Source organism: Pan troglodytes, chromosome 5 (genome assembly GCF_028858775.2).
Source record: "Pan troglodytes isolate AG18354 chromosome 5, NHGRI_mPanTro3-v2.0_pri, whole genome shotgun sequence".
Taxonomy (NCBI): Eukaryota; Metazoa; Chordata; class Mammalia; order Primates; family Hominidae; genus Pan; species Pan troglodytes.
In genome coordinates this window covers 47,789,035-47,816,814 of record NC_072403.2, presented here as the reverse complement: position 1 = coordinate 47,816,814, position 27,780 = coordinate 47,789,035, and the positions used below count along the sequence as shown (strand labels likewise).

Below are 27,780 nucleotides of genomic sequence, written 5' to 3'. Positions count from 1 at the left end.
GTAATGCCTACCTCCATTGACTACACCAAACACAGAGGTTCAATAAATATCTGCCTTTGCCTTTATCCACAGTGACCTGACACAATAGCCATAGAAAAAGTACTCACACCAAGCCCCAGCTGGGGACTGGGAATGCTAGCGTATGGTATCTCAAGTTGGCTCTCAGAACTAAACAGGGATAAGGGCCTAGAATGGAAGAGGGAACCAGCCAGACCCTCAGTCCTTCCTGTCCTGGACTGGGAGCCACAGATGTCCCTGTGATCTGTCACTGCCCTGATCTGGGTCTTCAGCCATTAAGGCTCAGTGTCATCTTCAGTCACCAACGGGGGTCTTGGTGTCCTTCCAAACCCCTTTGGCCAGGACAGCTGACTGTTTTCCTCACTCCATGGTGATGGGAACATCTTCCACATCGCGGGGGACTGCACTCTGAAGCTCACGCCTGATTTCGGGCGATAGCTGTGGATGGGGCTGCAGCCGGAGCAGTTCTAAGAGGGCCTCTTTCTGGTCTGTGGCCAAGTCGGCCTTGTAGCGCTGGACCAAAGTCAGGAGGCACTGGTGCCACAGCACAGGCAGTTCACGCTTCTCTGTCCGGAACCCCAGGAAGTGGAAGACTAGGGCATCCAGCACCCGGTAAGGCAGTGCATACTTCTTATCCAGCAGCAGTCGCAGGAAGATGCTGTTGGCACCGCTGTATTCCATCTCAGCAATTTTCAGCATGGCCGCACTAGTGGGAAAGGGAGGTGGGGTAGAGTTAGCAGGGAAAACATTGGAAGAAGGATCCTACTTCTCCCTCTATGCTTTCCCCTTTTTTTCTTCCCCTCTGCTGGCCCTTACACTATGGTATTCCCCAGGGACCTTCTCACCTACCCAATCATATTATACTCCCTTGACCTCAGTCACCATCTCTACAGGGATCCACCCAAATCTCTATCTCTAGCATAGACTGCTTGTTTCAGTACCCAACTAGAGTATGGTCCAAACATCTCAACGTCTCCACCCTAACTACTTTCTTCCTGTGTTTCCTACTCATTTGTTTATCTATTTACTGAGAACTTACTTTATACCAGGCACTCGGGCCCTGTTGTTGCACAACTTACATTTAGGGGGATAATGATACACCTACTCACTGGCTTAAACAAGCACAAACCCAAGGCTTTCCTTAGCTCCTTCTCCACTCTGCCCATTCCCAAGTCCTGGCAGTTCCACTATCTGGATATCCACTGACCAGCCCCCTTCCACCCCCAGCAATACTACCTGGAGTGCAACACAGGGATGGAGCACTTGGTGATGATGCTACCCACAATGATGGCTTCCCGGAGGGTACAAGTGCCAGACTCGCACAGTGGAATCAGGATCCCTAGGGAGAGTCAAAGGGCAGCCACTGTGAGCCCAGGATGAGAAAAAGGAGTTACAGCAGGAAGCATTCCCACCCAGCCCAGGGACAGCTAGCAATTTCCCACACCAGGCCTGCTGTGTTCCCCATAGAAGCTCCAGCCCTTCCCTTTCTTCCGTGCCTCTGGGATCCCACCTTTGAACCAGGCTCCAGGTTTGAAAAGGGCCTTCTTGAGAGCCATGTAGAGATGGAAGTTGAGTCGTTTGTATTCAGCAACGTCATCTCGTACTCGAGGGAGCAGGACAAGGTTGTAGAAGCGCTGGGCCATGCGTTCCTTCAGGTTAGAGGCAAAAATCCTAGTGGGAGTTAAGCGGGGGAAGTTTCCAACTCACATGACAGTCTGGACCCGGCCCATTAAATATCACCATGGATAGTGCATACAAGAGGTTTTAAAGTAAAATATGGGACCTTTCTTTCAGTGGGGGATGTGTGGGAGCTGTGTGCATGCAACACCCATCAGCTTAGAGAGAGAATAGGAGGGGCAATGAGATATACCCAAATGGGGAGCGCCGTTTGTCTGTGGGAGAGCCAGAGCTCGTGCAAACTGATGGCTACTCAGCTACTCTCCTTCCTCTTGCTATCACGACTCCTCTCGATTCTGCTATCACTAGGGCCCTGAGCATGCCTGGGCAGTCACAGACTTCTGAGGGTCCTGCTACAGGGTTGTATCCCAGTGGCTATAAAAGCCTCTCCCCTAGAAATTCATCACAGAGAGTTGTATCCCAGTAGCTATAAAAGCCTCTCCCCTAGAAATTCATCACGGAGGGTTCCTAACTGGCTAACTGGGTCTTGGCCCCAAAAAATGACACAGGAAAAGCTAGAAAAATGATGCTATAAAGTAGCACAGAGAGGGCCCTGGGGCAAAGCTCAAATGCCCTGGGGCCAGAGGCAAGGAAAGCCTGTCCGTCCCAAACTCAGCCTGCACCTATAAACCCAAGGCCCCCGAACCCCCAGCTACTCTACCTGGTGGCCTGGTACATGGCGGCTGCAGTCCAGGCCTCCGGCTCTGTGACGTAGAGGATTTGCTCCCAGTTGGAGAGTGCAGGGATGATCTTAAATGCCTTGGGCAGTTTTCCACTGCGGTACTTAGATAATACCTAGGGATGAGGGAGGTAAAACAATCATTGTCATCCACATATGGCAAGCTTGCTGTGGGCTAGGAACTTGTCTGGGTGCTTTTAATATATTAACTCATTGCATCCCCACAATAACCTATAAGGAGGTGCCATTATTATGCTCATTTTACAGATGACCAGTGAGAGTTCCAGTAACCGACCCAAGGATGCCAAGTCATTTACAAGCAGAGCAGGAATCTGAACCCACACACTCTGCCTCTTAGGTCTGTTTTCTACTCCCATGACTTCTTTAGTATGCGATGCAGGCAAAAGGCAAAAAAGCCTGTGGCAGGAGCCCACAGCCCCCAAAGGGGTCTTCCACCATGGCTCCCCTCTCAGCTCTTACCTCCCGGACCCCCCTGTACACTTCTAGGACCCGGGGGTCCAGCTGGGGCATAGGGAAGCCCGACACCTCTGACATGACTGTCTCAACCTCTGTCTGCTTCTCAGTCAGCTTCTCCATGATGATGTCAGCCAGGGTGCGCCTAAGAGGGGAAGTGCCAAGGGGAGGGGAGAGAGGAGGCAAGGAGCACTGTGGTCACTGTCCAGGAAGCTCCAGACTCCCCACAGTCCCCTGTGAGCACCGCCATACTGCGATCCTGCTGGGATATGCAGCTTAGAGTTCTCTCTCTGTGCCCATTCATCCACCACAGACAGAATCACTGCAGGGTGCAAAGGAACTGAAAGTCATTCCATTTAGGACAAAGCTAGCAGTTGTATGGAGGTTATTATGAACCTCAACTCTGAAGTCAGTCTGCCCAGGTTCAAATCCTGGCTCACCCACTCCCTGGTATGATCTTGGGCATGTTACTTTACCTCTCTATGCCTCTGTTTCCTCATTTGTAAAATAGGGATAATAACGGTACCCACCTTAAAAGATTAATGGAAGGATTAAATAAGTTAATGTCTGTTCATTACTTGGAATGGTCAGTACACAGTAAGCGTTATCTATGGAAATATTTCTAAGACTGATTATATTCTTTTCAGCCTCCTTAAACAGAGTATTGTTGGGTGTATCAAACATAATCTTATCTTAATGATTCAGAATTACCATCGCCTTGAGCTGTCATATAATACTAGCATCTTCAGAGGCTGCTGAAGTGTATTTATTTATTTTTTTTGAGAGAGAGTCTAGCTCTGTTGCCCAGGTTGGCATGCAGTGGCACCATCATGGCTCACTGCAGCCTCTATATCTCTGGCTCAAGCGATCTTCCCACCTCAGTCTCTCGAGTAGCTGGGACCACAGGAACATAGTACAAGGCCCAGCTAGTTTTTTATTCTTCTGTAGAGATGGGGTCTCCCCATGTTGCCCAGGCTGGTCTCACACTCCTGGGCTCCTGCCTTGGCGTCCCAAAGTGCTAAGATTACAGGTCTGGGCTACCATGCCCAGACTGAAATGTATTTAAAGCTGCTTCTCAGTTGGGCGCAGTGGCTCATGCTTGTAATCCCAGTACTTTGGGAGGCTGAGGGAGGTGGATCACGTGAGGTCAGGAGTTTGAGACCAGCCTGGCCAACATGGTGAAACCCTGTCTCTACTAATAAAACAAAAATTAGCCAGGCGTGGTGGTACGTGCCTGTAATCCCAGCTACTCGAGAGGCTGAGGTTGCAGTGAGCTGAGATCATGCCACTGCCCTCCAGCGTGGGTGACAGAGTGAGATCCTGTCACAAAACAAAACCAAAAACAAACTGCTCCTCTTTTCTGAGGTCCTACTCAATGCCAGGCACTGAGTTTGGGACTTTTCAGTCCTAGAGTCAGCGCAACACTTATAGGACACGGAAACTTATGCAGACATGGGAACTGGGCCTCAGGTTAATAACTCACCCAAGGCCTCACAGCTGTCAGGTGGGGGGTAAGAGTCAAACTCAGGTTTTTGAAAGTCTTAAGTTAAGGTGCTTTATAGTACCTTATAATGTGCCCCCAAACTAAATGGCCTCTGATTGTTGAATTCATGTGGATCTAGGCTTGCTTTCTGAAGATGCCAGCTATCATTTTTTATGACTGCCAGGAGTTCTGATTACTTCAAGGAGCTTGTCTACTCTATTTACTACAAGCTGGAAAAGCATTCTGCTAAATTGGTCAGCATTATCAGTGAAGTAGGAGTTATGAGGTGCTGAGTGAGAACCTGAGAGGCTTTCTGGGGGGACAAGCCCAAGTACATACTTTATGACATGTATTTCAACTGTTAGGCATCAATCTGGGAGAGGGGCTCATTTTCATTTCTTCATTCTGCATTTTCAAATAAGCTGCCACAGAATTTATCAGCCTCCCTGTCCTTTTATAGTATGATTAGCAATGAGATGCATTAGCCCAAAACAGCCTAAAGTATCAGGGACACCATTATGTTAATATCACAGGGTCAGAATGAACTGGTTGAGGACCCTTATCCTAGACTCCACTCCCAAGGGCCAAAATTTATGGGCTCAGGAGTTTGACCACAGGCAGTCTAAATGCCTGCATGTTTTGGAGCTAGCATTTATTATAGATGGGAATAAATTAGTGGTCCTAACTAGGGGCAGTCTTGCCTCCCAGAGGACATTTGGCAATGTCTGATGTCATTTTTGGTTTTCACAACTGGGGGAAGGTTGCTACTGGAGTCTAGAAGTAGAGATCAGAGATATCTACTAAACCTCCTACACTGCACAGGACAGCCTCCACACACACACAAAATTACCCAGCCCAAAATGTCAATAATGCTGAGGTTGAAAAACCTTGGCTTAAATGAAGCTTAGGATATGAAGACTTGTCCAAGGAAGTTGAGCTTACCGCTAAAAAAACTAAGAATACCAAAACCAAATGCAATAGGATGGCTCTCCCCAGAGGTGTAAAAGGGGCCTGGAACTGTTTCCCTGGCAATTGGGCAGTTGTACAACAAATGGCCAGAAGGACACAATGTTTTTTGAGGCTGGGTCATTCCTACTCACAGTGGTCCTTTGAGGATGGGCCAGTTTTGTCAAGGTGGTCCCCTACAACTAGCAACTCCAGGGCCCTTTCCAAAGGTAGGGAATCATAAGTCTGCCAGGGAACTTGTTTTCCTGTGGGAACTTTCTACAAGGACTCATTATCCCAAATCCCCAGGCCTACCTGGCAGGAGGGTTCTTGTTCATGAACATCTCTATGGCACGCTCATCCTCAGGGTCCACAACCACCTCTGCATGGTGGCCCGCTGCTGTCATTGTGGCAGCCTTCTCCAGGGTGGGCCACTCCTCGTCCTCGTCATCTGATCCATCCTGAGGCATTCTTGGACCTAGAAGAGGGGAGACTAAATGGATGAGCACAGCAAAAGGTAGCTGAGGGATTTCGTCAGTTTAACTTTAGCCATTACGTAGTACAGGCCTCACATGTGGTTGTGATAGACGCAGGTATGTGCAGTGAAACAAATGAGGCATGCATTAGCTCCCTGTCCCCAGGGGCTTGCAATCATGCTTGAGAAACAAAATGTATACACAGGAAACAATAAGAAAAGCAATGGCCATAAATAATAGTTAACATACCATACTCAGTTATGTAGAAGGAACTTTTTTTTTTTTTTTGAAATGGAGTCTTGCTCTGTCACCCACACTGGAGTGCAGTGGCTCGATCTCAGCTCACTGCAAGCTCCGCCTCCCGGGTTCATGCCATTCTCCTGCCTCAGCCTCCCAAGCAGCTGGGACTACAGGCATAAGCCACCAGCCCGGCTAATTTTTTGTATTTTTAGTAGAGTTGGGGTTTCACCATGTTGACCAGAATGGTCTCGATCTCTTGACCTCATGATCCGCCCGCCTTGGCCTCCCAAAATGCTGGGATTACAGGGCGTGAGCCACTGTTCCCGGCCTGTAGAAGGAACTTCTAAACACTATACCCATGTTAACTGTTTAATCCTTATAAACCCAAGAAGTGGCCGGGCACGGTGGCTCACGCCTGTAATCCCAGCACTTTGGGAGGCCGAGGCAGGCAGATCACGAGGTCAAGAGATCGAAACCACCCTGGTCAACATGGTGAAACCCCATCTCTACTAAAAATACAAAAATTAGCTGGGCGTGGTGGTGGGCGCCTGTAGTCCCAGCTATCTGGAAGGCTGAGGCAGGAGAATCACTTGAACCCAGGAGGTGGAGGTTGCAGTGAGCCAAGGTCACGCCACTGCACTCCAGCCTGGCGACAAAGCGAGACTCCGTCTCAAAAAATATATATAAAATTAAAAAAAATAAAATAAACCTTCTTATGGAACAATGGCAAATAAATAAAGAAATAAGAATAAACCCAAGAAGTGGATACTATTACTACACCCAGTTTCAAACGAGGACATTGAAGCACTGAGAAGCTGGGTAATTTGCCCAAGACAGGTAGTCTGGGTCTAGACTGCATTCTTCACCACTATTCTACACATATTCGGGTTTGATTATATGCCACAATGAGTAGTAGAGACAACATATGCACTTAAAGGATGAGTGGTGAGGACAGTTAGGCGCTGGATGGGCAGTTTGGGAGCAGAAGGAGTGTGTTCCAGACGTGGAGAAAATAAGGCTTGGATATAAGAGTCTCCTAGGCAATAGCAATAAATAATGCTAGGTATGTGGGAAAGGTGAAGCCAGACTGCAGGGCCTTTAAATTCAGGCAGTAGAGTTCAGATTTCAATCCACCAGTCCATTTAAATACATGAAGTTGGCTGGGCGTGGTGGCTCACGCCTGTAATCCCACCATTTTGGGAGACCAAGGCGGGTGGATCATGAGATTGGGAGTTCGAGACCAGCCTGACTAACAGGGATAAGCCCCGTCTCTACTAAAAATACAAAATTAGCCGGGCTTGGTGGCGCATGCCTATAATCCCAGCTACTTGGGAAGGCTGAGGCATGAGAATCGCTTGAACCCGGGAGGCGGAGGTTGAGGTGAGGTGAGCTGAGATCGCGCCACTGCACTCCAGCCTGGGCAACAACAGCAAAACTCTGTCTCAAAAAAAAAAAAAAATAAATAAATAAAAATAAATAGGCCGGGCGCGGTGGCTCACGCCTGTAATCCCAGCACTTAGAGAGACCAAGGCGGGCGGATCACGAGGTCAGGAGACTGAGACCATCCTGGCTAACACGGTGAAACCCCGTCTCTACTAAAAATACAAAAAATTAGCTGGGTGTGGTGGCAGGCGCCTGTAGTCCCAGCTACTCGGGAGGCTGAGGCAGGAGAATGGTGTGAACCCGGAAGGCGGAGCTTGCAGTGAGCCAAGATTGCGCCACTGCACTCCAGCCTGGGCGACAGAGCGAGACTCCGTCTTAAAAAAAAAAAAAAAAAAAAAAATGAAGTTAGTCCATTTAAATAACTTCCGTTTTTGGAAGGCTACATGTCTGGGCATCTGGAAAGGGGTCTAATAATCCAAGTGGGGAGCTATAATGCTACGTATCAACAGGTCATTAACAACAAAGGCAGTGTGTGATAAACACTAAATAAGGGGGAACAGACATTTTGTCTCCACGTTCCAAAGGTCCCCCAAATTTGTACTTTGTAGGTGGTTCTCCTTAGCGCCAGACCCTAACTCCAGGTGTCTCCTGTAAGCTGCTCTTGGATGACTCACAGGCACCTCAAATCTCACCAGTTATCAACTAAACTAATTTTCTTTCCCTCCTAGGTCTACACTGCTAACCATCCACAGCTCAGTAAACGGCACCATCGTCCACCCAATGCTAAGCCTGGGAGGTACTCTTGCCTCATCCCCTGCCCTCACCCTCAACACCCAATCAATTACTAAATCATATTCAATTTTACCTCATAGACTGTCTCTCACATGCTTCACAGCCCCATCTAAGCCTAGATCAGCATCATCTCTTGCCTGGATTTATTCAACAGTCGCCCACTGGTCTCTATGTTTCTGACCTTGCTTCCCTCCAACTCATCTTCCACTCTGCAGACGGTCACCTTCCAGAAACACATATTTGATTTGATCAGCCCTGTCCTTAAAATTCTCCAGTAGCTTCCCATTCTTCCCACTGCTGTTAGGATGGTTTTAAAATCTTTTGTAGGCTTGGCTCCCACCTACCTGACCATCATTCATTACCGATTAACCCAGTCATTCAGCAAACACCAAGCACCTACTATATGTGAGGCACTGTTCGGGGTGCTGGCAATATATCCATGAACAACAGAAACCAAAAGACTTTGTTCTATACAGCTTACATTCTAATTGGAGGAGATAGTCTACGACCATACCACCCTGAACGCACCCAATCCTGTCTAAATGGAAGAGACCGACATAAATAAACATATAAATATATTGGGTTAAAAGATAAGTACTATGGGCTGGGTGCAGTGGCTCATGCCTGTAATCCCAGCACTTCGGGAGGCCGAGGCGGGTGGATCACCTGAGGTCAGGAGTTTGAGACCAGGCTGGCCAACATAGCGAAATCCCCATCTCTACTAAAAATACAAAAAAAAAAAAAAAAAATTAGCTGGGTGTGGTGGCGGGCGCCTGTAATCCCAGCTACTTGGGAGGCTGAGGCAGGAGAATCGCTTGAACCCGGGAGGTGGAGGTTGCAGTGAGCCAAGATCGTGGTATTGCACTCAGCCTGGGTGACGGAGCGAGACTCTGTCTCAAAAAAAAAAAAAGATAAGTACTATGAAAAAAAGATAGGGCAGAAATGCTGGGAGTATGGAGATGGAGTAGAGTGCTGCAATGTTAAATGGAGTGGAGAGGCCTCTCTGAGAAAGTAACCCTACAAGTGTATGAGAACAAACTATCCCAGAGAGAAGGAACAACCAGGCCAAACCCCCTAATTTCCCACGTTTAAGGCACAATGAAGCCTAAATAGGTGGAGTGGAATGGGCAAAGAGGAAAGCAGTAGAAGAGGTCAGACTGGCAAAGGAGGCAGATCATATAGTGCATTGTAGACCATTGTAATCCCCCACCTGTGAGTGCTTTGTAGAGAGTACGAGACACGGCAGGGTGCAGTAGCTCACACCTGTAATCCCAGCACTTTGGGAGGCCAAGGCAGGGAGGGTCGTTTGAGCCCAGGAGTTTGAGACCAAACTGGGCACCACTGTGAGACCTCATCTCTACAAATAATTAAATAATTAGCGGCCGGGTGCGGTGGCTCACGCCTGTAATCCCAGCATTTTGGGAGGCAGAGGTGGACGATGACCTGAAGTCAGGAGTTCAAGACCAGCCTGGCCAACATGGTGAAACCCCATCTCTACTGAAAATACAAAAATTAACTGGATGTGATGGCTCACGCCTGTAATCTCAGCTACTCAGAAGGCTGAGGCAGAAGAATTGCTTGGACCTAGGTGGCAGAGGTTGCAGTGAGCCAAGATTGCACCACTGCACTACAGCCTGGGCGACAGAACGACTCCGTCTCAAAAAAAAAAAAAAAAAAAGAATTAGTTGGACATGGTGGCACACACCTGTGGTCCCAGCTATGTGGGAGGCTGAGGTGGAAAGACGGCTGGAGCCCAGGAGATTGAGGCTGCAGTTAGCTATGATTGTGCCACCGCACTCTATCCTGGGTGACAGAGCGAGAGACTCTGTCTCAAAAAAAAAGAAAAAAAGAAAAAACGGAGAATATGAGATACTAAAGAGGAGGCTACTGTGATAATCCAGGTGAGAGATTGTGGTGGCTACGACAGGATGGTGTTCCAAAGCGGTGAAAAGTGGTCTCATTTTGGATACACTTTGAAGGCAAAGTCATCAGAATTTCCTTACAGATCAGATGTGGGGAGGGAGAGACAGAGAGAGGAGATGGTGGGGGCAGGGAGAGAGAGGAGTCTAAAGTTTATCTTGAGCAAATGAAATGCTACTAACTGAGACAGGGAAGGCAATGGTGAGAGAAGCAGGTTTGGAGGGAAGGTCAGGATTTCTGTTTTGTACATGTTAAATTTGAGCTGTCTGTTAGATTTCAAATTGGAGATGCCAAATAGGCAGTTGAATATAAGAATCTGGATTTCATGGAAGAGATCAGGGCTAGACTATAAAGTTAGGAGTAGTCACTCAAGGATGGTATTTAAACCATGAAACTTGCCAGCACCAGAGAATATTTGAAGAGGTCAGAGGACTGAGGAGAAGAGGTTGCAATAAGAGTCAGCCAAGGATACTGAGAAGTGAGGTGGCAGTAAAACAGGAGTGTTGATGTCTTAGAACCCAAGTAAGGATACTGTGGCCAGAAGGCCACTATTCAATTGTGTCAAATATTGCTTTAGATGAGATCTGAGAAACGGATGAAGCACCTCAGAGGTCAACACTCCCTCCCTAGTGAGAAAACATCAGACGTCTTTCAATTCATCTCTCTCGCTCTTTGGCTGCTAAACAATGTGTTTTCTGCTCATAACACTTCCCATTCGTTTTTCAGTTCTCAGCTTAAAGGTCCTGCTGCAATCGGAGAAGCTTCTCAAGACCAATGCTATTGTTACCAGGGAAACGATACTTTATCATGGAAATATATTATTCTAAGAGTCTACTTAATTGCCTCTCTGCTGGGCTTGACTGTAAGGTCCTTAAGTTAGACGTGCCTGTGTTGTTTACTTCTGTACCCAAACATTCGATAGAATTCCGAGCATAGCGCAAAGCTCGTAGTGGGTATCCCATAAATATTTACAAAACCAATGGATACATGCTAGGAGCACTTAGTGGCACGATCGATTACTGTTGGCCTAACTTCGGGCGTGTCTAGAAGGGAGTGCCTAAAACTAGGAGTGGGCGCGGAGGGCTCTAGACAGGGTTCAGTCTCCTTTGCAAGTGTAATACGGGACCCGTTGTTGACTCGAAGCAATTCCCCTGCCAGACACTTTTTAGCTGTCCACCCCGCCCCACTACTGGCCACTGTCTTCCTCGGACCTCATCCCAGACACTCACCCAGCCGCGTGGTGCGTTCCCGCGGCGCCGCGGGCTTGTCCCCAGTCCCATGCTCGGCCTCGAGTTCCTCCTGTTGCTGCCGTGCTTGCTGCAAAATCCGTCGGCTCAGCCGGGGCCCCACATACTCTTCCTCCGCTTCTCCGGTCCCGCGACCCCGCCGCTTCTCCCGGACCCCCGCCCGCACCGCATTCCCAGCCAGGATCTGATCGGCCAGGGGCGCATGTTTTTCCTGACCCCCGACCCCACGGGCCGCCTTGAATTTGGGCATTTTTCTCGAAAAAGTTGCCGGGAAGGATCGCACGTGGGGACTGAAGAAAGGCCAGGATGCGCTTGCGCGGTGGACTCCCAGCGCCCAAGAGGCCGCCCGGCGATCACAGTGCCCCCTAGCATTCGGAGGCCAGAAGCGCCATCAGCGCCGCCCCTCCCACTAAAAGAGCTCCCGTTTTCCGGAGCTGGACTCCCGAATATATTCACTGCCTTTAACGTTAGCTTCTCTCAATAGTGCAGTCTTTGAGTGTCGCTCTCCTAGCTTCATGGATGTAGGCCTAGAGTGCTCAGCCAAACGGGAATGTCTGGATTTAGAAACCTCGGGGCGGGAATCCGCAGATGATGTCAGTGGAGGCGTCACCGAGGGGTGCCGAGACACGCCCCATTCCTTGGGGAAGGCGTGAACCCGGCGCTCTGTTTTTACGTATTTCCGGAGTCCCTTCTGAGACAGAAGGTTGTGTTGGGGAACTGAAGCAGTTTCTGTGGGCGGACAGGGAACCCTGCGTTTCTACTGTGTGATTCTGCCACCTTCCTGGCCCGACGCCATGGGAGTGACTTGGTAGGACTGCAGGGGGTTTTGTGGGGCGGGGCTTGGAGTTGTGAAAGGCCGGAAAGAGGACCTTGACCATGGTCCGCCGTCCTCTGGGAGCTGAGGGAGATATCCTCGGGTTGTGTGGATGAGAGGATGCCGTGCGGGCTGCGGGTTCCCCGGGCTTGTTTCCTCAGAGATGCGCCCCTTCCTCTTGGAAGGCGGGAAAGCAAAGGTTTTTGTTTTGTTTTGTTTTGTTTTTTAAGACGGAGTCTCGCCCTGTCGCCAGACTGGAGTGCAGTGGAACGATCTTGGCTCACTGCAACACTCCGCCTCTTGGGTTCAAGCGATTCTCCTGTAGTCCCGAGTAGCTGGGACTACAGGCGCCCGCCACCACGCCCGATTACTTTTTGTATTTTTAGTAGAAATGGGGTTTCACCATATTGGCCACGCTGGTGTCGACAAAGCAAACTTTTTATCCCAGGAACCTATCAATGGTTGTATACCTCATTCTCTTCTGGATACATCTTCCTTCCCGTGAGGCCACAGTACTGCCTGCAGTGGGACCTCAGGGTTGGAAATAGGGTCTTTGGACTATGACCCACCTGCAGACAGGGTTGGAGGGAGTGGGCCATAAGCAATCAGGAGATAGTATTTTTTAAGATTTTCGCCTGCTCTTCCCTCAGCCATCAAATACAGTTAGACCCGCTTGTGTCTGTTTCTAATTTGCTCATTTTAAGATCTTGGGTCTAGAGGAAAAAAGAGGGTATTGATAATAAGGAGATCATGGTTCCAGGCACTTTATCTCTTTAGGACCCGTTTCCCACTATGTTTAATTCCATGGTTGGTCTAGTTTCAATGGAGTTTTTATCTTTCATATGTTTTAAGTCTCAGTTGAAAGAAGATGAGGTGGCAGGGAAAGGTATGGGTCCAGTGCTCGTGGAGGCGTTAGTTGTAAGGTGCCAGGTCCCAGAACATTTTTTTCTTATCTCAGTAGACGTGAGCATTTTTCCCGTGGGAGAAACCCGGAGGCCAGGATATTTGAAGCCAGTGGATATAGGCTTCTCATACAAAAGCATGTGTAGGGGAAATACTTTTCCTCCTGGTAGCCCAGGTTCTTGCAGGTTTCTCAGTGATTACACTCTTGCTTCCTACGATTGACACGATCCTCCTGTGTTCCTTAATGGAAGCAAGATATGTGAGGAATGGAAATGGAAAGGATGCAGCGTAGAACCCTGGAACCCTTGCTCTTTCTTTTTTTTAAAGAAATAGAAATGGGGTCTTGCTGTTTTGTACATGCAGGTCTTGAATTCCTGAACTCAAGCGAGCCTCCTGCTTTGGTCTCCCAAAGTATTTGGCGTTATAGACATGAGCCACCGTGCCCAGCCACCCCTGCTCTTTAAATGGAGAAGGCAGCTCCAGGAAAAGGGCTCTCTGTTGGCCCCCTTATCAACGTTTTCAGAATCCTAGGACTTCTGTCACTTGTAGCGTCAGTTTAGGGATTCTTTTGTATTTCAAAATAAGGCACATTAGCAACATCGTTTATCAGTGTTTTTTCTGATAGAGTAGTGACAATTTTTAGCAACAGAAGGACTCTACCTTAATAGATTCATTTAGTTGATCATAAAGCAATGTCATCTATGACTGGTTTCTTGATTTCTATATAGCTAAGTACTGCTTGTACTATTGTTTATTAATTTTTTAATTGATCTTTTCCTTAATGTTTTAACAGGCACTACATCCTTATACAGGCAGTCTAGTTAGTGGTTAAGAGCATGGACATCAAGCCAGGTTGCTGGGCTTTGAGTCTTGAGTGTACCACCCATTAACTGTGTGACCTAGTGCAAGTTATTTAACCTCTTTGTGCTGTACTTAAGTTTCCTCTTTTTTTTTTTTGAGGCAGAGTCTCACTCTGTTGCCCAGGCTGGAGTGCAGTGGCGTGATCTCGGCTCACTGCAAGCTCCGCCTCCCGGGTTCATGCCATTCTCCTGCCTCAGCCTCCCGAGTAGCTGGGACTACAGGCGCCCACCACCATGCCTGGCTAATTTTTTTGTATTTTTGGTAGAGACGGGGTTTCACCGTGTTAGCCAGGATGGTCTTGATCTCCTGACCTCGTGATCTGCCCGCCTTGGCCTCCCAAAGTGCTGGGATTACAGGCGTGAGCCACCGTGCCTGGCCAAGTTTCCTCTTTTTTTTTTTTCTTTTTGAGATGGAGTTTCGCTCTTGTTGTCCAGGCTGGAGGGCAGTGGTGCGATCTTGGCTCACTGCAACCTCCGCCTCCTGGTTTCAAGTGATTCTCCTGCCTCAGCCTCCCATGTAGCTGGGATTACAGGTGCACACCACCATGCCTGGCTAAGTTTTGTATTTTTGGTAGAGACAGGGTTTCACCATGTTGGCTAGGCTGGTCTCGAACTCCTGACCTCAAGTGATCCGCCCACCTCGGCCTCCCAAAGTGCTGGGATTACAGGCGTGAGCCACCACGCCCGGCAGTTTCCTCATTTGTAACAAGTTGATAAATAACACACCTTCATAGGACTATCGTGAGGATTTGGAGAGTTAATTCATCTAAAGGCCTTAGGATGCAGTCTGGCACGTTGTTGGTTGGCAGTTGGTTACCTACCACTCTAAAGGGGAAGCCACCATAAGAGGTTCACTCACCATAGGAGGAAACCTTAGAAATAACGTTTTTTTTTTGTTTTGTTCCATTCTTTTGATTCAATTTTTGTGAATACTGTTGCCTCTCATTCCCAAAGATTATAAACTTGAAGACTGCTTTTCTTTTTTTGTTCCTAGGGCTGTTGAATAGCACTTTCTGTGATGATGGAAATGTTCTCTAACAACAGTGTCCAATACACTAGTCCCAGCCACCTGTGGCTCTGGGCTACTGTGCTGAACAGCTCAAGTTCACAGAGTTGGTAAAAACATGTTAACCCAAACGGAGACTTTTCCCTTGATGTAGTCAGAACTGAAAGAGTTGCAAAAGGAATCCCTTTTTCATTATATGACTCAGCATTATTGAATTCTCAGTCTGTGTGTCATCTAGAATCTTTGGCATGCCACACTTGAGAACGCCCTGTGATAGGAAGTTCATTGCCCTGGTGCGAGAATCCTGAGAACTGTGCTCCAGTTCTTAGAGGGGCTCTCAGGGACTGTGGTCCTCTATTCCTTGTCTTTACAATGGGGGACTGGTCCAAGTGTAATGAGTTATCTTAATTGATTGTTCACGTTCAGTTACAGATTGGACTCCTTGTTCTACTCTTCCTCACTCTAACTACTGCACTTGACTGGTCTTAAATTTTTTTTTTTTTTTAAGATGGCGTCTCGCCCTGTCGCCCAGGCTGGAGTGCAAGGGCGCAATCTCGGCTTACTGCAGTCTCGGCCTCCCGGGTTCAAATGATTCTCCTGCCTGAGCCTCCCACGTAGTTGGGATTACAGGCGTCCGCTACCACGCCCAGCTAATTTTTGTATTTTTAGTAGAGACGGGGTTTCACCATGTTGGCCAGGCTTGTCTTGAACTCCTGAGTTCGTGATCCACCCGCCTTGACCTCCCAAAGTGCTGGTATTACAGGCATGAGCCACCACGCCTGGCCAAAAAAATTTTTTTTTAATTAAAAAAAATAATAAAGTTGCAGGGATTGGGAGACGGTCAGGGTAGGTAATTTCCAAGATAACTTTTGGCCCTGATGAGCTGTGATGCTGTGGGCGAGTGAATGGCTCAGTGAGCACACATGTGTCTCTGGATAACTGATGATTTGGTGCTCTCCTTTCCAGTGTGTCCCAGATGCCTGTGGCCGAGGGCAAGAGTGTTCAGCAAACCGTAGAGCTCCTTACCCGGAAATTGGAGATGCTTGGGGCAGAGAAGCAAGGAACATTTTGTGTGGACTGTGAGACTTACCATACGGCCGCCTCTACCCTTGGCAGCCAAGGTCAGTGAGATGGGTCTGTAGGATGGCTGGAACCAGGCTTGGAGTTAATAGACATTTGAGTTAATTGAAGTCTTTCTGCTTTTCTGCTAAGGGTGGTATTCTTAAACATGTGGCGAGATGTGTTTTTGACGTCATTAATTCTTGGTTCTTTATCTCTTAGAATAGGGCCTTTGAAAGCTTTATTTTATTTTATTTTATTTTTTTGAGATGGAGCTTTGCTCTTGTTGCCCAGGCTGGAGTGCAATGGTGCAATCTCAGCTCACTGCAACCTCCACCTCCCAGGTTCAAGTGATTCTCCTGCCTCAGCCTTCCCAGGTAGCTGGGATTATAGGTATGCGCCACCAAGCCCGGCTAATTTTGTATTTTTGGTAGATATGGGGTTTCTCTGTGTGGGTCAGGCTGATCTCGAACTCCCGACCTCAGGTGATCTGCCCACCTCGGCCTCCCAAAGTGCTGGGATTACAGGCATGAGCCACCGTGCCCGGCCACTTTATTTTATTTTATTTTATTTATTTTTTTGAGATAGGGTTTTGCTCAGTCTCCCAGGCTGGAGTGCAGTGGCATGATCACAGCTCACTGACTGCAGCCTCGACCCTTGGGCTCAAGTGATCCTTCCACCTTGGCCTCCTGAGTAGCTGAGACCACAGGCATGAGCCACCACGCCTGGCTAATATTTTAAATTTTTTGTAGAGACAGGGTCTCCCTATGTTGACCAGGCTGGTTTTGAATTCCTGGCCTCAAGGGATTATCTGGCCTCAGCTTCCCAAAGTACTGGGATTATAGGTATGAGCCACCACTCCTGGCTAAAGCTTTATTGAGGTATAGTTGATACACAAGTAGTTGTACACATCTAATGCATACATCTTAATGAGTTTGGATATATGCATACACCTATAATACTATCACCAAAACCAAGGTACTAAACATATCCATTACAACCCAAAATTTCTTTGTGAGTATTTATGTGTGTGTGTGTGTGTGTGTGTGTGTGTGTGTGTGTGTTTTGAGACGGAGTCTGGCTCTGTCGCCCAGGCTGGAGTGCAGTGGCGCAATCTCGGCTCACTGCAAGCTCCGCCTCCAGGGTTCACGCCATTCTCCTGCCTCAGTCTCCCAAGTAGCTGGGACTACAGGCACCCGCCACTACGCTGGGCTAATTTTTTGTATTTTTAGTAGAGACGGGGTTTCACCGTGTTAGCCAGGATGGTCTTGATCTCCTGACCTTGTGATCCACCCGCCTCGGCCTCCCAAAGTGCTGGGATTATAGGCGTGAGCCACCGCGCCCGGCGTGTGTGTGTGTTTTTAAGAGATAGAGTCTTGCTCTGTTGCCCAGGCTGAAGTGCTTTGGTGTCTCATAGCTCACTGCAGCCTCAAATTCCTGGGGTCAGTTGATCCTCCCACCTTAGCCTCCTGAGTAGATGAAACTACAGGCATGTGCCACCATGCCTGGCTGATTTTTTTACTTTTGGGTGTGGTCATGGGAGTGTCTTACTATGCTGCCCAAATTGATCTCAAACTCCTAGCCACAAGCCATCCTCCCACCTCAGCCTCTCAAGTAGCTGGTGTCAAACTCCTGAGCTCAAGGGATCTGCCAACATAGGCCTCCCAAAGTGCTGAGATGACAGGCATGAGCCACCATACCTGGCCCTTGTGTTCTTTGAGTGCTTTTTGTTTTGTGCAGTTTCTAAAAGCAGTGTTTCTCAGGGTTAATCACTGACTAACCATGTCAGAATCACCTGGGATACTTGTTAGAGTTGCAGATTTCCTGGCCCTGTTTACTGATTGACTGCTGCTGTAGGCCACATAATCTACATTTAACAATCCAGACAATCCTTATGCACTCTGAAATTTGAGAAAGACTTGTTTTAGGCCCAGAAGTCTTTGTTTATTATTCTTTTAGAGCTTTAGGGTTTCTAGAAGTTTGTGTTTATAGAGTTCCCGTTTTCTTACACCTAACCATTGGCCTTGACCTCCTCATTAGCATAAATCAATTGTTCTTTTTAGTGTATTGAGTGATGAGATGGGGTGTGGATGATGGGGGATGATGGCTGAGAAGGAGAGAGGATTTTTTTTTTTTCTTTTTAGAGTGAGAGTCTCACTTCGTTGCCCAGCTGTACAGTAGCATGATCATAGCTCACTGCAAACTCTAACTCCTGGCCTTAGGCAATGAGAGAGACTCTTTGGATATGAGTTAGGGAACTTGTTTCTCTTAGTCTTGGCTCTGCAGTAACTTAACCTTGAATAGTTCCATAGCACAGTGTTTATCACTGGGGAGCCAGAGTCCTGAGTCCTGGCTTTGCCACATTCTAACTGTGTACCTGTAGGTAACTCCCACAACCTATCTGTTACTGTTTCCATGCCACTCATGTACCTGTTTCCCTTAGATCCATTTCCTGCAGTTGCCCTGTAAGCTGTATTTTCCAGGCTCTCTACTAGTTAGCTTTGGTTATTGAGAGGCACCGGAGAAGATTAGAGGATGGGAGAAAGGAAGCCCACAGTGTTCCTCTCCCTCTGCTCTGGGCAGTGTCTCTAGCCATGGCTGTGTCTTCACCTCCTTGGTTCTAGCTTCTGCTAGGCAGCCCTCATTCCTGCCTCCGACAACAGCACATATTTTTTTTTCCCTCTAGCCCTAGGGATGGTAGTATTTTCCTGTGTTGCTAATCTTTGGGTTGTCCCACCATCCTGTTTGGTTTTGCCTTTCTTCCAACCCGTGTATTTGTTCCCCGTATACATTTCTTGTACCAAAACTATCTGACATGGGCTCTTTTTGGACTCTTCCCAGTACAGTTCTCTCATCTATAAAATGAAGATAATCATAGTACTTCTCTCCTCATGTTGTGCTAAGTAAGTTAATACATGCAAAGCATTTAGAACTGAGATTGTCATGTAATTTTTTTTTTGAGACGGAGTTTTGTTCTTGTTGCCCAGGCTGGAGTGCAATGGCACAGTCTCATCTCACTGCAACCTCCACCTCCCAAGTTCAAGCAATTCTCCTGTCTCAGCCTCCCGAGTAGCTGGGACTACAGGTGCGCTCCACCACGCCTGGCTCATTTTTGTATTTTTAGTAGAGATGGGGTTTCACCATGTTGGCCAGGCTGGTCTTGAACTCCTGACCTTGTGATCCGCCCACCTTGGCCTCCCAAAGTGCTGGGATTACAGGCATGAGCCACTGCACCCAGCCTGTCATGTAATATTTAAAGTAATATTTAAGTAGCTAAGAGTTGTACTGAGCTCTTTTATCATCGTTGATAAAATTGAAGTTACCATTTGTGTTACCTTCAATATGAAGGAAGTAAGAATCAAGAGATAATTACAAAAGCATTTGGGTAATAAAACATTTGGATATAGATATGAGATGGCATATGACTTCTAGTGAAACTACCTGGTGTGGGCTGAGCAGGCCCTCACTTTCAAGAAGCCACAGTCTAGTTGGGGAGACAGAACACCTTCATGGCAGGCAGGAAAGAGCAATAAACTTGGGGTGAGCATGCCTGGATTAGAGCTTCAGTTTTGCTGGTTACTGGCTCTGTGCCTTTAGATCAGTGATTCTCACACTTGACCAGCATTAGCATCATCTGAAAGGCTTGTTACCACACAGATTGCTAGACCCCACGCCAAAGTTTCTGACTTAGTAGTTTGGAGGAGAGTAGACAATAATTTGCATTTCCCCCCACCTTTTTTTTTTTTTTTGAGACAGGGTCTCTTTCTGTCACCCAGGCTGGAGTGAAATGGCATGATCATAGCTCACTATTGCCTCGACCTGCCGGGCTCAAGTGATCCTTCAGCCCCAGCATCCTAAATAGCTGGGGCCACAGGTGTGTGCCACTATACCTGGCTAACTTTTTGATTTTTTTTTGTAGAGTCAAGGTCTCCCTATGTTGCCCAGGCTGGTCTCAAACTCCTGGGCTCAAGCGATCTTCCCCGCCTTGGCCTCCTGAAGTGTTGAGATTACAGGCATGAGCGCCCTGGCTGTAATTTGCATTTCTAATAAGTTCCCAGGTGGTTCTGCTACTGCTGCTGCTCTGGGATCCAATTAGCTTCATTTTCCTCATCTTTAGAAAGGGGATAGTAAACCTGGTTCTGCTTGCTTCACAAGGTGGTACAGACATGAAAGGATTTTGCTGTGATAGAAAATACGATTGTCAGCTGGGCGCGGTGGCTCATGCCTGGAATCCCAGCATTTTGGGAGGCCGAGGCGGGCAGATCACCTGAGGTCAGGAGCTTGAGACCAGCCTGGTCAACATGGGGAAACCCTGTCTCTACTAAAAATACAAATATTAGCCAGGCATGGTGGCAGGCACCTGTAATCCCAGCTACTCAGGAGTCTGAGGCAGGAGAATCGTTTGAACTTGGGAGGCAGAGGCTGCAGTGAGCCCAGATCATGCCATTGCACTCCAGCCCGGACAACAGAGCTAGACTCCATCTCCAAAAAAAAAAAAAAAAAAAAGTACTATGGTCAGCTGAGTGCAGTGGCTCATACCTGTGAATCCCAGCACTTTGGGAGGTAGAGGTGAGAGGATTGCTTGAGCCTAGGAGTTTGAGACCAGCCTAGGCAAGATGGTAAGGCCTCATCTTTACAAAAAAAAAAAAAAAAAAAAAAAAAGTGGGCATGGTGGTCCCAGCTACATGGGATGCTGAGGCAGAAGGATTGCTTGGGCTCAGGAGGTTGAGGCTTCAGTGAGCTGTGTTCATGCCACTACACTCCAGCCTAGGTGACAGAGCAACACCGTGTCTCAAAAAAAAAAAAGAAGAAAAGGAAAATGTTATTGTCTATAACAACTAGAAGTGCCTTCTTCATTAAGCGCACACACACACCCCTTAGTTGACTTTTAAGATATTTCCAAGGCAGTAACACTTGTAGACTCATATAGTATGAATAAAGTATGCAATTACAGTGAGTAGACAGAACAGAATGACGAGGTCGGCTTTGGATGGATTTTTTTCTTCAGAGTCGAGAAGTTTGGAACTGGATTTAGAATGAGGTGACAGGTGTGAATTGTCAGCAAGCAGTCAGGAGGAGGGATGTGGCCTGGAGGATCTGTGCAGAGCCTGCTGTGTTCACGCACAGCAGCCTGTATAGGGAAGCCATATGACCTCTGCTCTCGCCGCCCTTGCACCCTTTTCAGTCGCACACTCTTACCCCTGTCTAGAATGTCTTCTTTCCTTTGTGTGGCTGGATCCTACCTTCTCTTCATATTGCAGTACAAATCCTACTTTTTTTTCCTGCTGACTTGTTCATTTTAATCTTTTCCTATCCTGAAGTCTTTCCTTTTTCCGAAAGACGTGTGGTCTTTCCTCGGTAATAACTTGTTTTATTTTGTGGTCTTTCAAAAAGTTTTTAGCCTATCTCAGCTGGGCGTGGCGGCTCATGCCTGGAATCCCAGCCCTTTCGGAGGCTGAGGCGGGCAGATCACCTGAGGTCAGGAGTTCAAGACCAGCCTGGCCAACATGGTGAAACCCCGTCTCTACTAAAAATACAAAAATTAGCCAGGTGTGGTGGCGCACACCTATAATCCCAGCTACTCAGGAGGCTGAGGCAAGAGAATCACTTGAACCTAAGAGGTGGAGGTTGCAGTGAGCCAAGATTGTGCCATTGCACTACAGCCTGGGCGACAGAGTGAGACTCTGTCTCAAAAAAAAAAAAAGTTTTTAGCCTATCTCTCTCATGAGATTGTCAGCTTTTTTTTTTTTTTTTGAGATGGAGTCTCGCTGTCACCCAGGCTGGAGTGCAGTGGCACGATCTCGGCTCACTGCAACCTCTGCCTCTTGGGTTCAAGCGCTTCTTCTGCCTCAGCCTCCCGAGTAGCTGGGATTACAGGCGCATGCCACCATGCCTGGCTAATTTCTGTGTTTTTAGTAGAGACGAGGTTTTACCATGTTGGCCAGACTGGTCTCGAACTCCTGACCTCAAGTGATCCACCCACCTTGGCCTCCCAAAGTGCTGGGATTACAGGTGTGAGCCACTGCGCCCAGCCTGATTGTCAGCTTCTTGAAGTCAGGGGCTAAGTCCTCTGCTTGTACATCTCTTAAGCCCTACGAAAAGTGTTGGGAATGGCTTATGTATGTAATAAGCATGTGGGATTGTGGCAGTCTATCCATTAATTCTTGTAGCATATGAAAGAGGAATCTTGCTTTCCAGTTTTTACCTTTTTTTTTCTTTTTTTTTTTGGAGATAGAGTATTGCTCTGTTGCCCAGGCTGGAGTGCAGTGACACGATCTCAACTCACTGCAACCTCTGCCTCCTGGGTTCAGGTGATTCTCGTGCCTCAGCCTCCCCAGTAGCTGGGATTACAGGCGTGCACCGCCACACCCAGAAAATTTTTGTATTTTTAGTAGAGACATGTTTTCACCATGTTGGTCAGGCCGGTCTGGAACTCCTGACCTCAAGTGATCCACCCGCCTCAGCCTCCCAAAGTGTTGGGATTATGGGTGGGAGCCACTGTGCCCAGCCCTGCCTTCTTCTGTTTTCTACTTAACTAAATGTGTATAGCTTTCCATTTTTATTGCAAATAGCCTATGGAAATAAATGAGAAAACTCATATTTTAGAGACTGGAAGGGGTGAGCTGGGGCTTGAAAGTTGATCTTCTAATCCAGATCCTGAGGTCTCTCTGCTGTAGTGTGCTGCTTGCTTCCCAAGTTGGCTAGACTTCTAAAAATTCTCCAACGGTTTGCCATTGGTTTCAGGATACAGTCTAAACTTCTTGAGGCATGGTAGATAAGACCTATCACAGCTTGGATCCCATCTACCTTTCCCTGCTTATGCTCAGACACTCCCCTTTGCTGCTTCCATAGGACCATTTACTAGATCTCAAAGAGGGAGGAGGCTAAGGTGAGGAGGAGTGTGCAGAAGAAGGGAGCAGCTACTTCCTTTGGCATGCCCAAATGCTGTTACTTTCATTTTACTTATGTAATATATGATAATATACAAAAGATTATACGTAAAGTCTGTGGGAGTTAGACTTTACATATAGACCATCTGTGAGCCCACCACTCAACTTAAGAATTAAAACATGATCAACACTATTAAAGTTCCCTGTGTGCCCCTCACTGTTTTCTGTAGAGCAGGGTGGTTTTACCACATGCTGCCTCTCCTGCTATTTCCCCCTACCTTTCTAGAAAAGGCTGTCAGTGAGAGGATTCCCCTCACCCCCAACCAAGAACTGCTGAGGTAGTGCCAGATTGCTGTCTGGCCTCATTCCGGGGGGAGTCATTTGACTCTACTCTGGGGTTTGCCAGTGAAAGTCTTGATGATGAATAGGATCTCTGTCCCTTGCAGGTCAGACCGGGAAGCTGATGTATGTGATGCACAACTCAGAGTACCCATTGAGCTGTTTCGCCCTCTTTGAGAATGGCCCTTGCCTTATTGCTGACACCAACTTTGATGTGCTTATGGTGAAGCTCAAGGGCTTTTTCCAGAGTGCTAAGGCCAGCAAGATTGAGACCCGGGGCACCCGGTACCAGTACTGTGACTTCCTGGTGAAGGTGGGCACGGTCACAATGGGGCCCAGTGCCCGGGGCATCTCTGTGGAGGTAAGACCTTGGTGAAAATAGGAGCAGGATGTTCTGAGGGGGCTGCTTAGCAAAGGGCTCTGAAGATTTTCCAGTTCTTCTCTTTTTTTTTTTTTTTGAGACAGAGTCTTGTTCTGTCACCCAGGCTGGAATGCAATGGCACAATCTTGGCACACTGTAGCCTCGACCTCCAGGGCTCAAGTGATCCTTCCGCCTCAGTCTCCCAAGTACCTGGGACTACACCCACCGAATTAAATTTTTTTTTTTTTAGTAGAAATGAGGTCTTACTATGTTGCCCTATGTTGCCCAGGCTGATCTCAGACTCCTGGGATCAATTGATCCTCCCATCTCAGCCCCCCAAAGTGCTGGGGTTACAGGTATGAGCCAACACACCTGGCCTCCAGTCCTCAATTTAAACAGATATTTATGCCTACCTGATCCCTGACTCCAAGGCATCTATGCTTCCTCTTCGTGAATCTTTTATCCTTTCTTTAATTATTCAGAGACTCTCTAACACAGCTGGGAAGTAGGAAGCGGGAAGCTGGGTTCAAAGCAAGCAGAAAGCTTCAGTAGGAAAGGTGGCTTGCTGGAGAAGGGAAAAGATAGTCAAGGAAGGCAGGTGAGTTATGATATGGAGGGACAGTCGCCCATGACAAGAAATTCTGGAGCAGACCAGGACAACTCTTAGAACAATTTTCTGGCGGTGGGCCCTAAATCACATATGCCCATATACCTTTCCTCAGTATGCTTTAAGATAGGTTGGGAAGCAAAAATGTGCTTTTCCTTTTGACATGCTGTCTGCTTTCTTTCATGGTAGAAAGAGTGTTTGTGTGTGAGATCACTTCATCTGTGACACAGAGAGTGTGTGTGTGTGTCTGTGTATACATACACATATATAGTGACAAGGAGTGAGAGTGGCAGTGTAGCAGTGGCTGGCTTCTTTGGGACCAGGGAAAGTTCACAACCTATAATGTGCCCAGCACTGAGATAAGAAAACAAGTAAGCTTGCAGGTCTACCCTTTGAAAATTTGTGATTTATTTATTAAGAGTGAGGCTGAAACACACAAACTCTTTTTGAAGTTAGTCTGAAAATGCTATAAAAGAGGCAGTTGGCTCTGGGAATTCAGGCCAGTGTGAACACTGCTGACTTTGGTTGTGATGCTTCCTGAGGATCAACATTTATGTAGGGATTTAAAATGTAGAGACATGGGGATAGATAAGTCTAGGAAGAATCCCAGTTGGAGAAAAGGGCATTAGTGGTAGTTTCTGCTCAGCAACCTCTAGGACCAAGACTTCCTAACCCTTTCGGCTTGTGATAGACCTTGGATTTGCTGAGACCCACTGAGGACCCGCTGTTTATCCTCCACATTTCTAATCTTGTAGTAGAAACACACTCCACCTGTTTCTTTACTTATTTCTCCTTAGGGTTGCCAGTAATTTTGCCCTGCCATCTCTCCAGTAAAAAATTAAGAGAGCAGAAGGAGAAAACCTAAGATGTATATTTTTTGGCCCATGACACACTATTTGGGAAATTCTTTCTTAGGGTCAGAACCCAGGTTGGTTCTACCTAGGGAGTAAAATTTGGTCTTGAAAAAAACTCATGAGCATATGTGTCCACTCTACTCTCTACTTACCACCCCCACACACATTTTCCTTCTCTTTCGCTTTGTTGTGTCTCTTAGAATTTTCTTGAGCTCTCCTTGAATCTTTACCCAGCATAGCAGGGACAACACAGTCCTGAGATCATCAAAAGGGGCCCAGATCTGCTTCTGGGTCCTCTGGGAGGGCTGCGGGTTGGCACAGCTCCAGGATGAGAAGGTCAAAGATGCCTAAAGATGCTGGGTATTGAGCCCAGTGTTTAGGTTGAATGTTTCCTGTGGACCAATACTGTGCTAGGAGGTGTGTGTCTTTAGCTCGGGGTTGGGGAAGATGGGAGCAGGAGGCAGGAGGTACAAGAGAAGCAGACCTTGTCTTAGCCTTCATTCACCCTCATTCTCTGTGCTTTTGGTTCCCAGGTGGAGTATGGCCCCTGTGTGGTAGCTAGTGACTGCTGGAGTCTGCTGCTCGAGTTCCTACAGAGTTTTCTAGGCAGCCACACACCAGGGGCTCCCGCAGTGTTTGGGAACAGACATGATGCGGTCTACGGCCCAGCAGATACCATGGTCCAGTACATGGAACTCTTCAACAAGATCCGCAAGCAGCAGCAGGTGCCAGTGGCTGGGATTCGTTAGTGATGAGCAGCTGCCAGCTGAGCTCTGTCACCAGGGGTACTCCACAGGAGGAGCAGGTGCTGACTTTCAGGTCCCTGGACCCCAGAAACCCAGGGTAGACATGGACTCTACTCTCCTTCTCTGGTTCCCAGCTGTGGCTTTTGTTCTGGGGCTGAGTCCCCTCCCCAACCCCCTGACTCTCACACATAGCCCCCCATCAGCTGTTTTACTCCGTGCCTTACTGGATTTGGCCTGTCCTCAAGAATGGTAATTATGAAGAGTGGAGAAGTTTGGACCCTGCCTCCTTTAGGGGAAAGGTAGGACAGGAATGTCCCTGCCTGGTACTGGTGGGGGAAATAGTCCGTATCCCCAACTATTAAGGATTTGTCCCAGGCTGATGGTGAACATGCTGCATTTTATGTTTGGATTGTGCTGTAATAAGAGCCTCTTCCTTCCCTCAGAGGATGTGGCTGGGCTTCTATCCTAGAGATGGAGTAGAAGGCACAACTGGTTTGATAGTTACTATTTTCTGACCTGTTTGCTGAAGTGATTTGCGAATTGACTTTCCTAGGGTGTTGCCTGAGTCCTTTGAAATCTCCTTCTGACATCTTTCCCTTCTGTTGTGAAATATGTTAAGCCACAGGCTAAACTGCTATAAGATCGAAGTTTGTTTTTTTCTCACCTAATAATAGAGAGGTAATCAGATGGTCTAGGGCAGATTTAACTCTACAAGGTTATCAGGAACTTTGTTTCCTTCTGTCTTATTCAGCCATTCCCAGTATGTTTTCTTACCCATAAGATCAAAGCAGACTCATCAGCTCCATATCTGCATTCCACTGGGGAAAGAGAGAAAAGAGCAGTTTTTAAAAAAAAGATATGACTGAGCATTGCTCAAATCACTGTGGCCACACTTTGCTGAAAGAGATGCTGGGACATAGAACCTCTTATCTGGGCAGTCATGTGCTGAGTTAAAACTCAGGGATTCTGTGACTACAAGATGAAAGAGAATTTGGTTGCTGAGACGCAGTTAATGGCTTCTGTTACATGGAGCTCAATGGACGTGCCCAGGAATGCTTTTGGCTGTTATTTTGCAGTTAATACCTCCTGTAACTAAAGCATTTGTTTATGAGTTGACTTGAGAGAAGGGCTGATCTCAGAGCCACTTTGAGCTAAGTTGGATTAGTCACACTAGGAAGTTAATTCCACACCTTTCGTCTAAGTCTCAGTATTGAGGCCTCTCCAGTTCTCATGCACCCTGATCTTAGGGTTAGAATACTTGACCCTGATACCTGCACCATGCTTCATGGTTGCCTGAGCTCTTTCTCCTGTTTCATTTGAGCCTCCAAACTACATATTTGGTCATATTGCCTGCCTACCCCATGCCTGCTGCAGAAATATTCATCCAGGTTAACCTTGATATACACAGAGATGGTCTTGGAGAATTGTGAATGTATGTACTGTATTGTCATCAAGGATACTGTCCCTTATTTGAAGGCATCTAAAGAGAAACTGTTTTCAGATCCAAGTGCTCAGATCTAAAGCCTCTGCAACAAGTCAGGTGGTGGTCATGTTTCCCTTCTAGTTTTGGCTGACAGGAAGCTCAATTCAGTACCATAACTACAGAACCTGTCATCTGTATTTTTTGTTCTCACCCCCTGTTTTTGTTATTTTGTTTCTGGTTTTTTATATTGAGGTATGTTTTAGATATTGTTTACAAAAATAAAATGCACAGATCTTACCTTTTTGGCCTCCTGATTTACATTTGCTCTCGTCCAGGTTTATTTATTTGTATTTTTCTGTAGGCTGCAGCTTTTATGGAATGAAACAATGCATAGGCAGCATTTTGAACACAATGCATTTCCTGAAAATCTCCAGAAGTTGATTGTGGTAAATGTAGACTCTCTAGACTTGTGCATCATAAGGAGGGACTCTGTTCCCTAAAAGCTAAAAAGCAGTATAAAATCCCTAACTACACTTGGCTTTTATTTTGTTTTTTTATTATTATTATTACTTTTTGAGATGGAG

General features: G+C 47.3%; 2 protein-coding genes across 2 annotated transcripts; one reads left to right on the top strand and one right to left on the bottom strand.

Moving 5' to 3' along the window:
- Positions 1-38: 38 nt before the first annotated feature.
- BYSL (bystin like) lies at positions 39-12,077 on the bottom strand. The gene is made up of 7 exons (XM_016955476.3): positions 11,317-12,077; positions 5,592-5,754; positions 2,855-2,993; positions 2,357-2,490; positions 1,529-1,689; positions 1,255-1,357; positions 39-724 (listed from the first exon to the last, which is right to left on the bottom strand). The coding sequence occupies exons 1-7, from the start codon at positions 11,582-11,584 to the stop codon at positions 379-381; spliced, it is 1,314 nt and encodes a 437-aa protein (XP_016810965.1). The 5' UTR covers positions 11,585-12,077; the 3' UTR covers positions 39-378.
- MED20 (mediator complex subunit 20) lies at positions 12,060-27,493 on the top strand. Its single transcript, NM_001246490.1, is given in 4 exon segments — positions 12,060-12,142; positions 15,884-16,038; positions 23,313-23,566; positions 25,561-27,493. Coding segments are annotated over 4 exon segments (639 nt in total). The 5' UTR covers positions 12,060-12,128; the 3' UTR covers positions 25,777-27,493.
- The last annotated feature ends 287 nt before the right edge of the window (positions 27,494-27,780 follow it).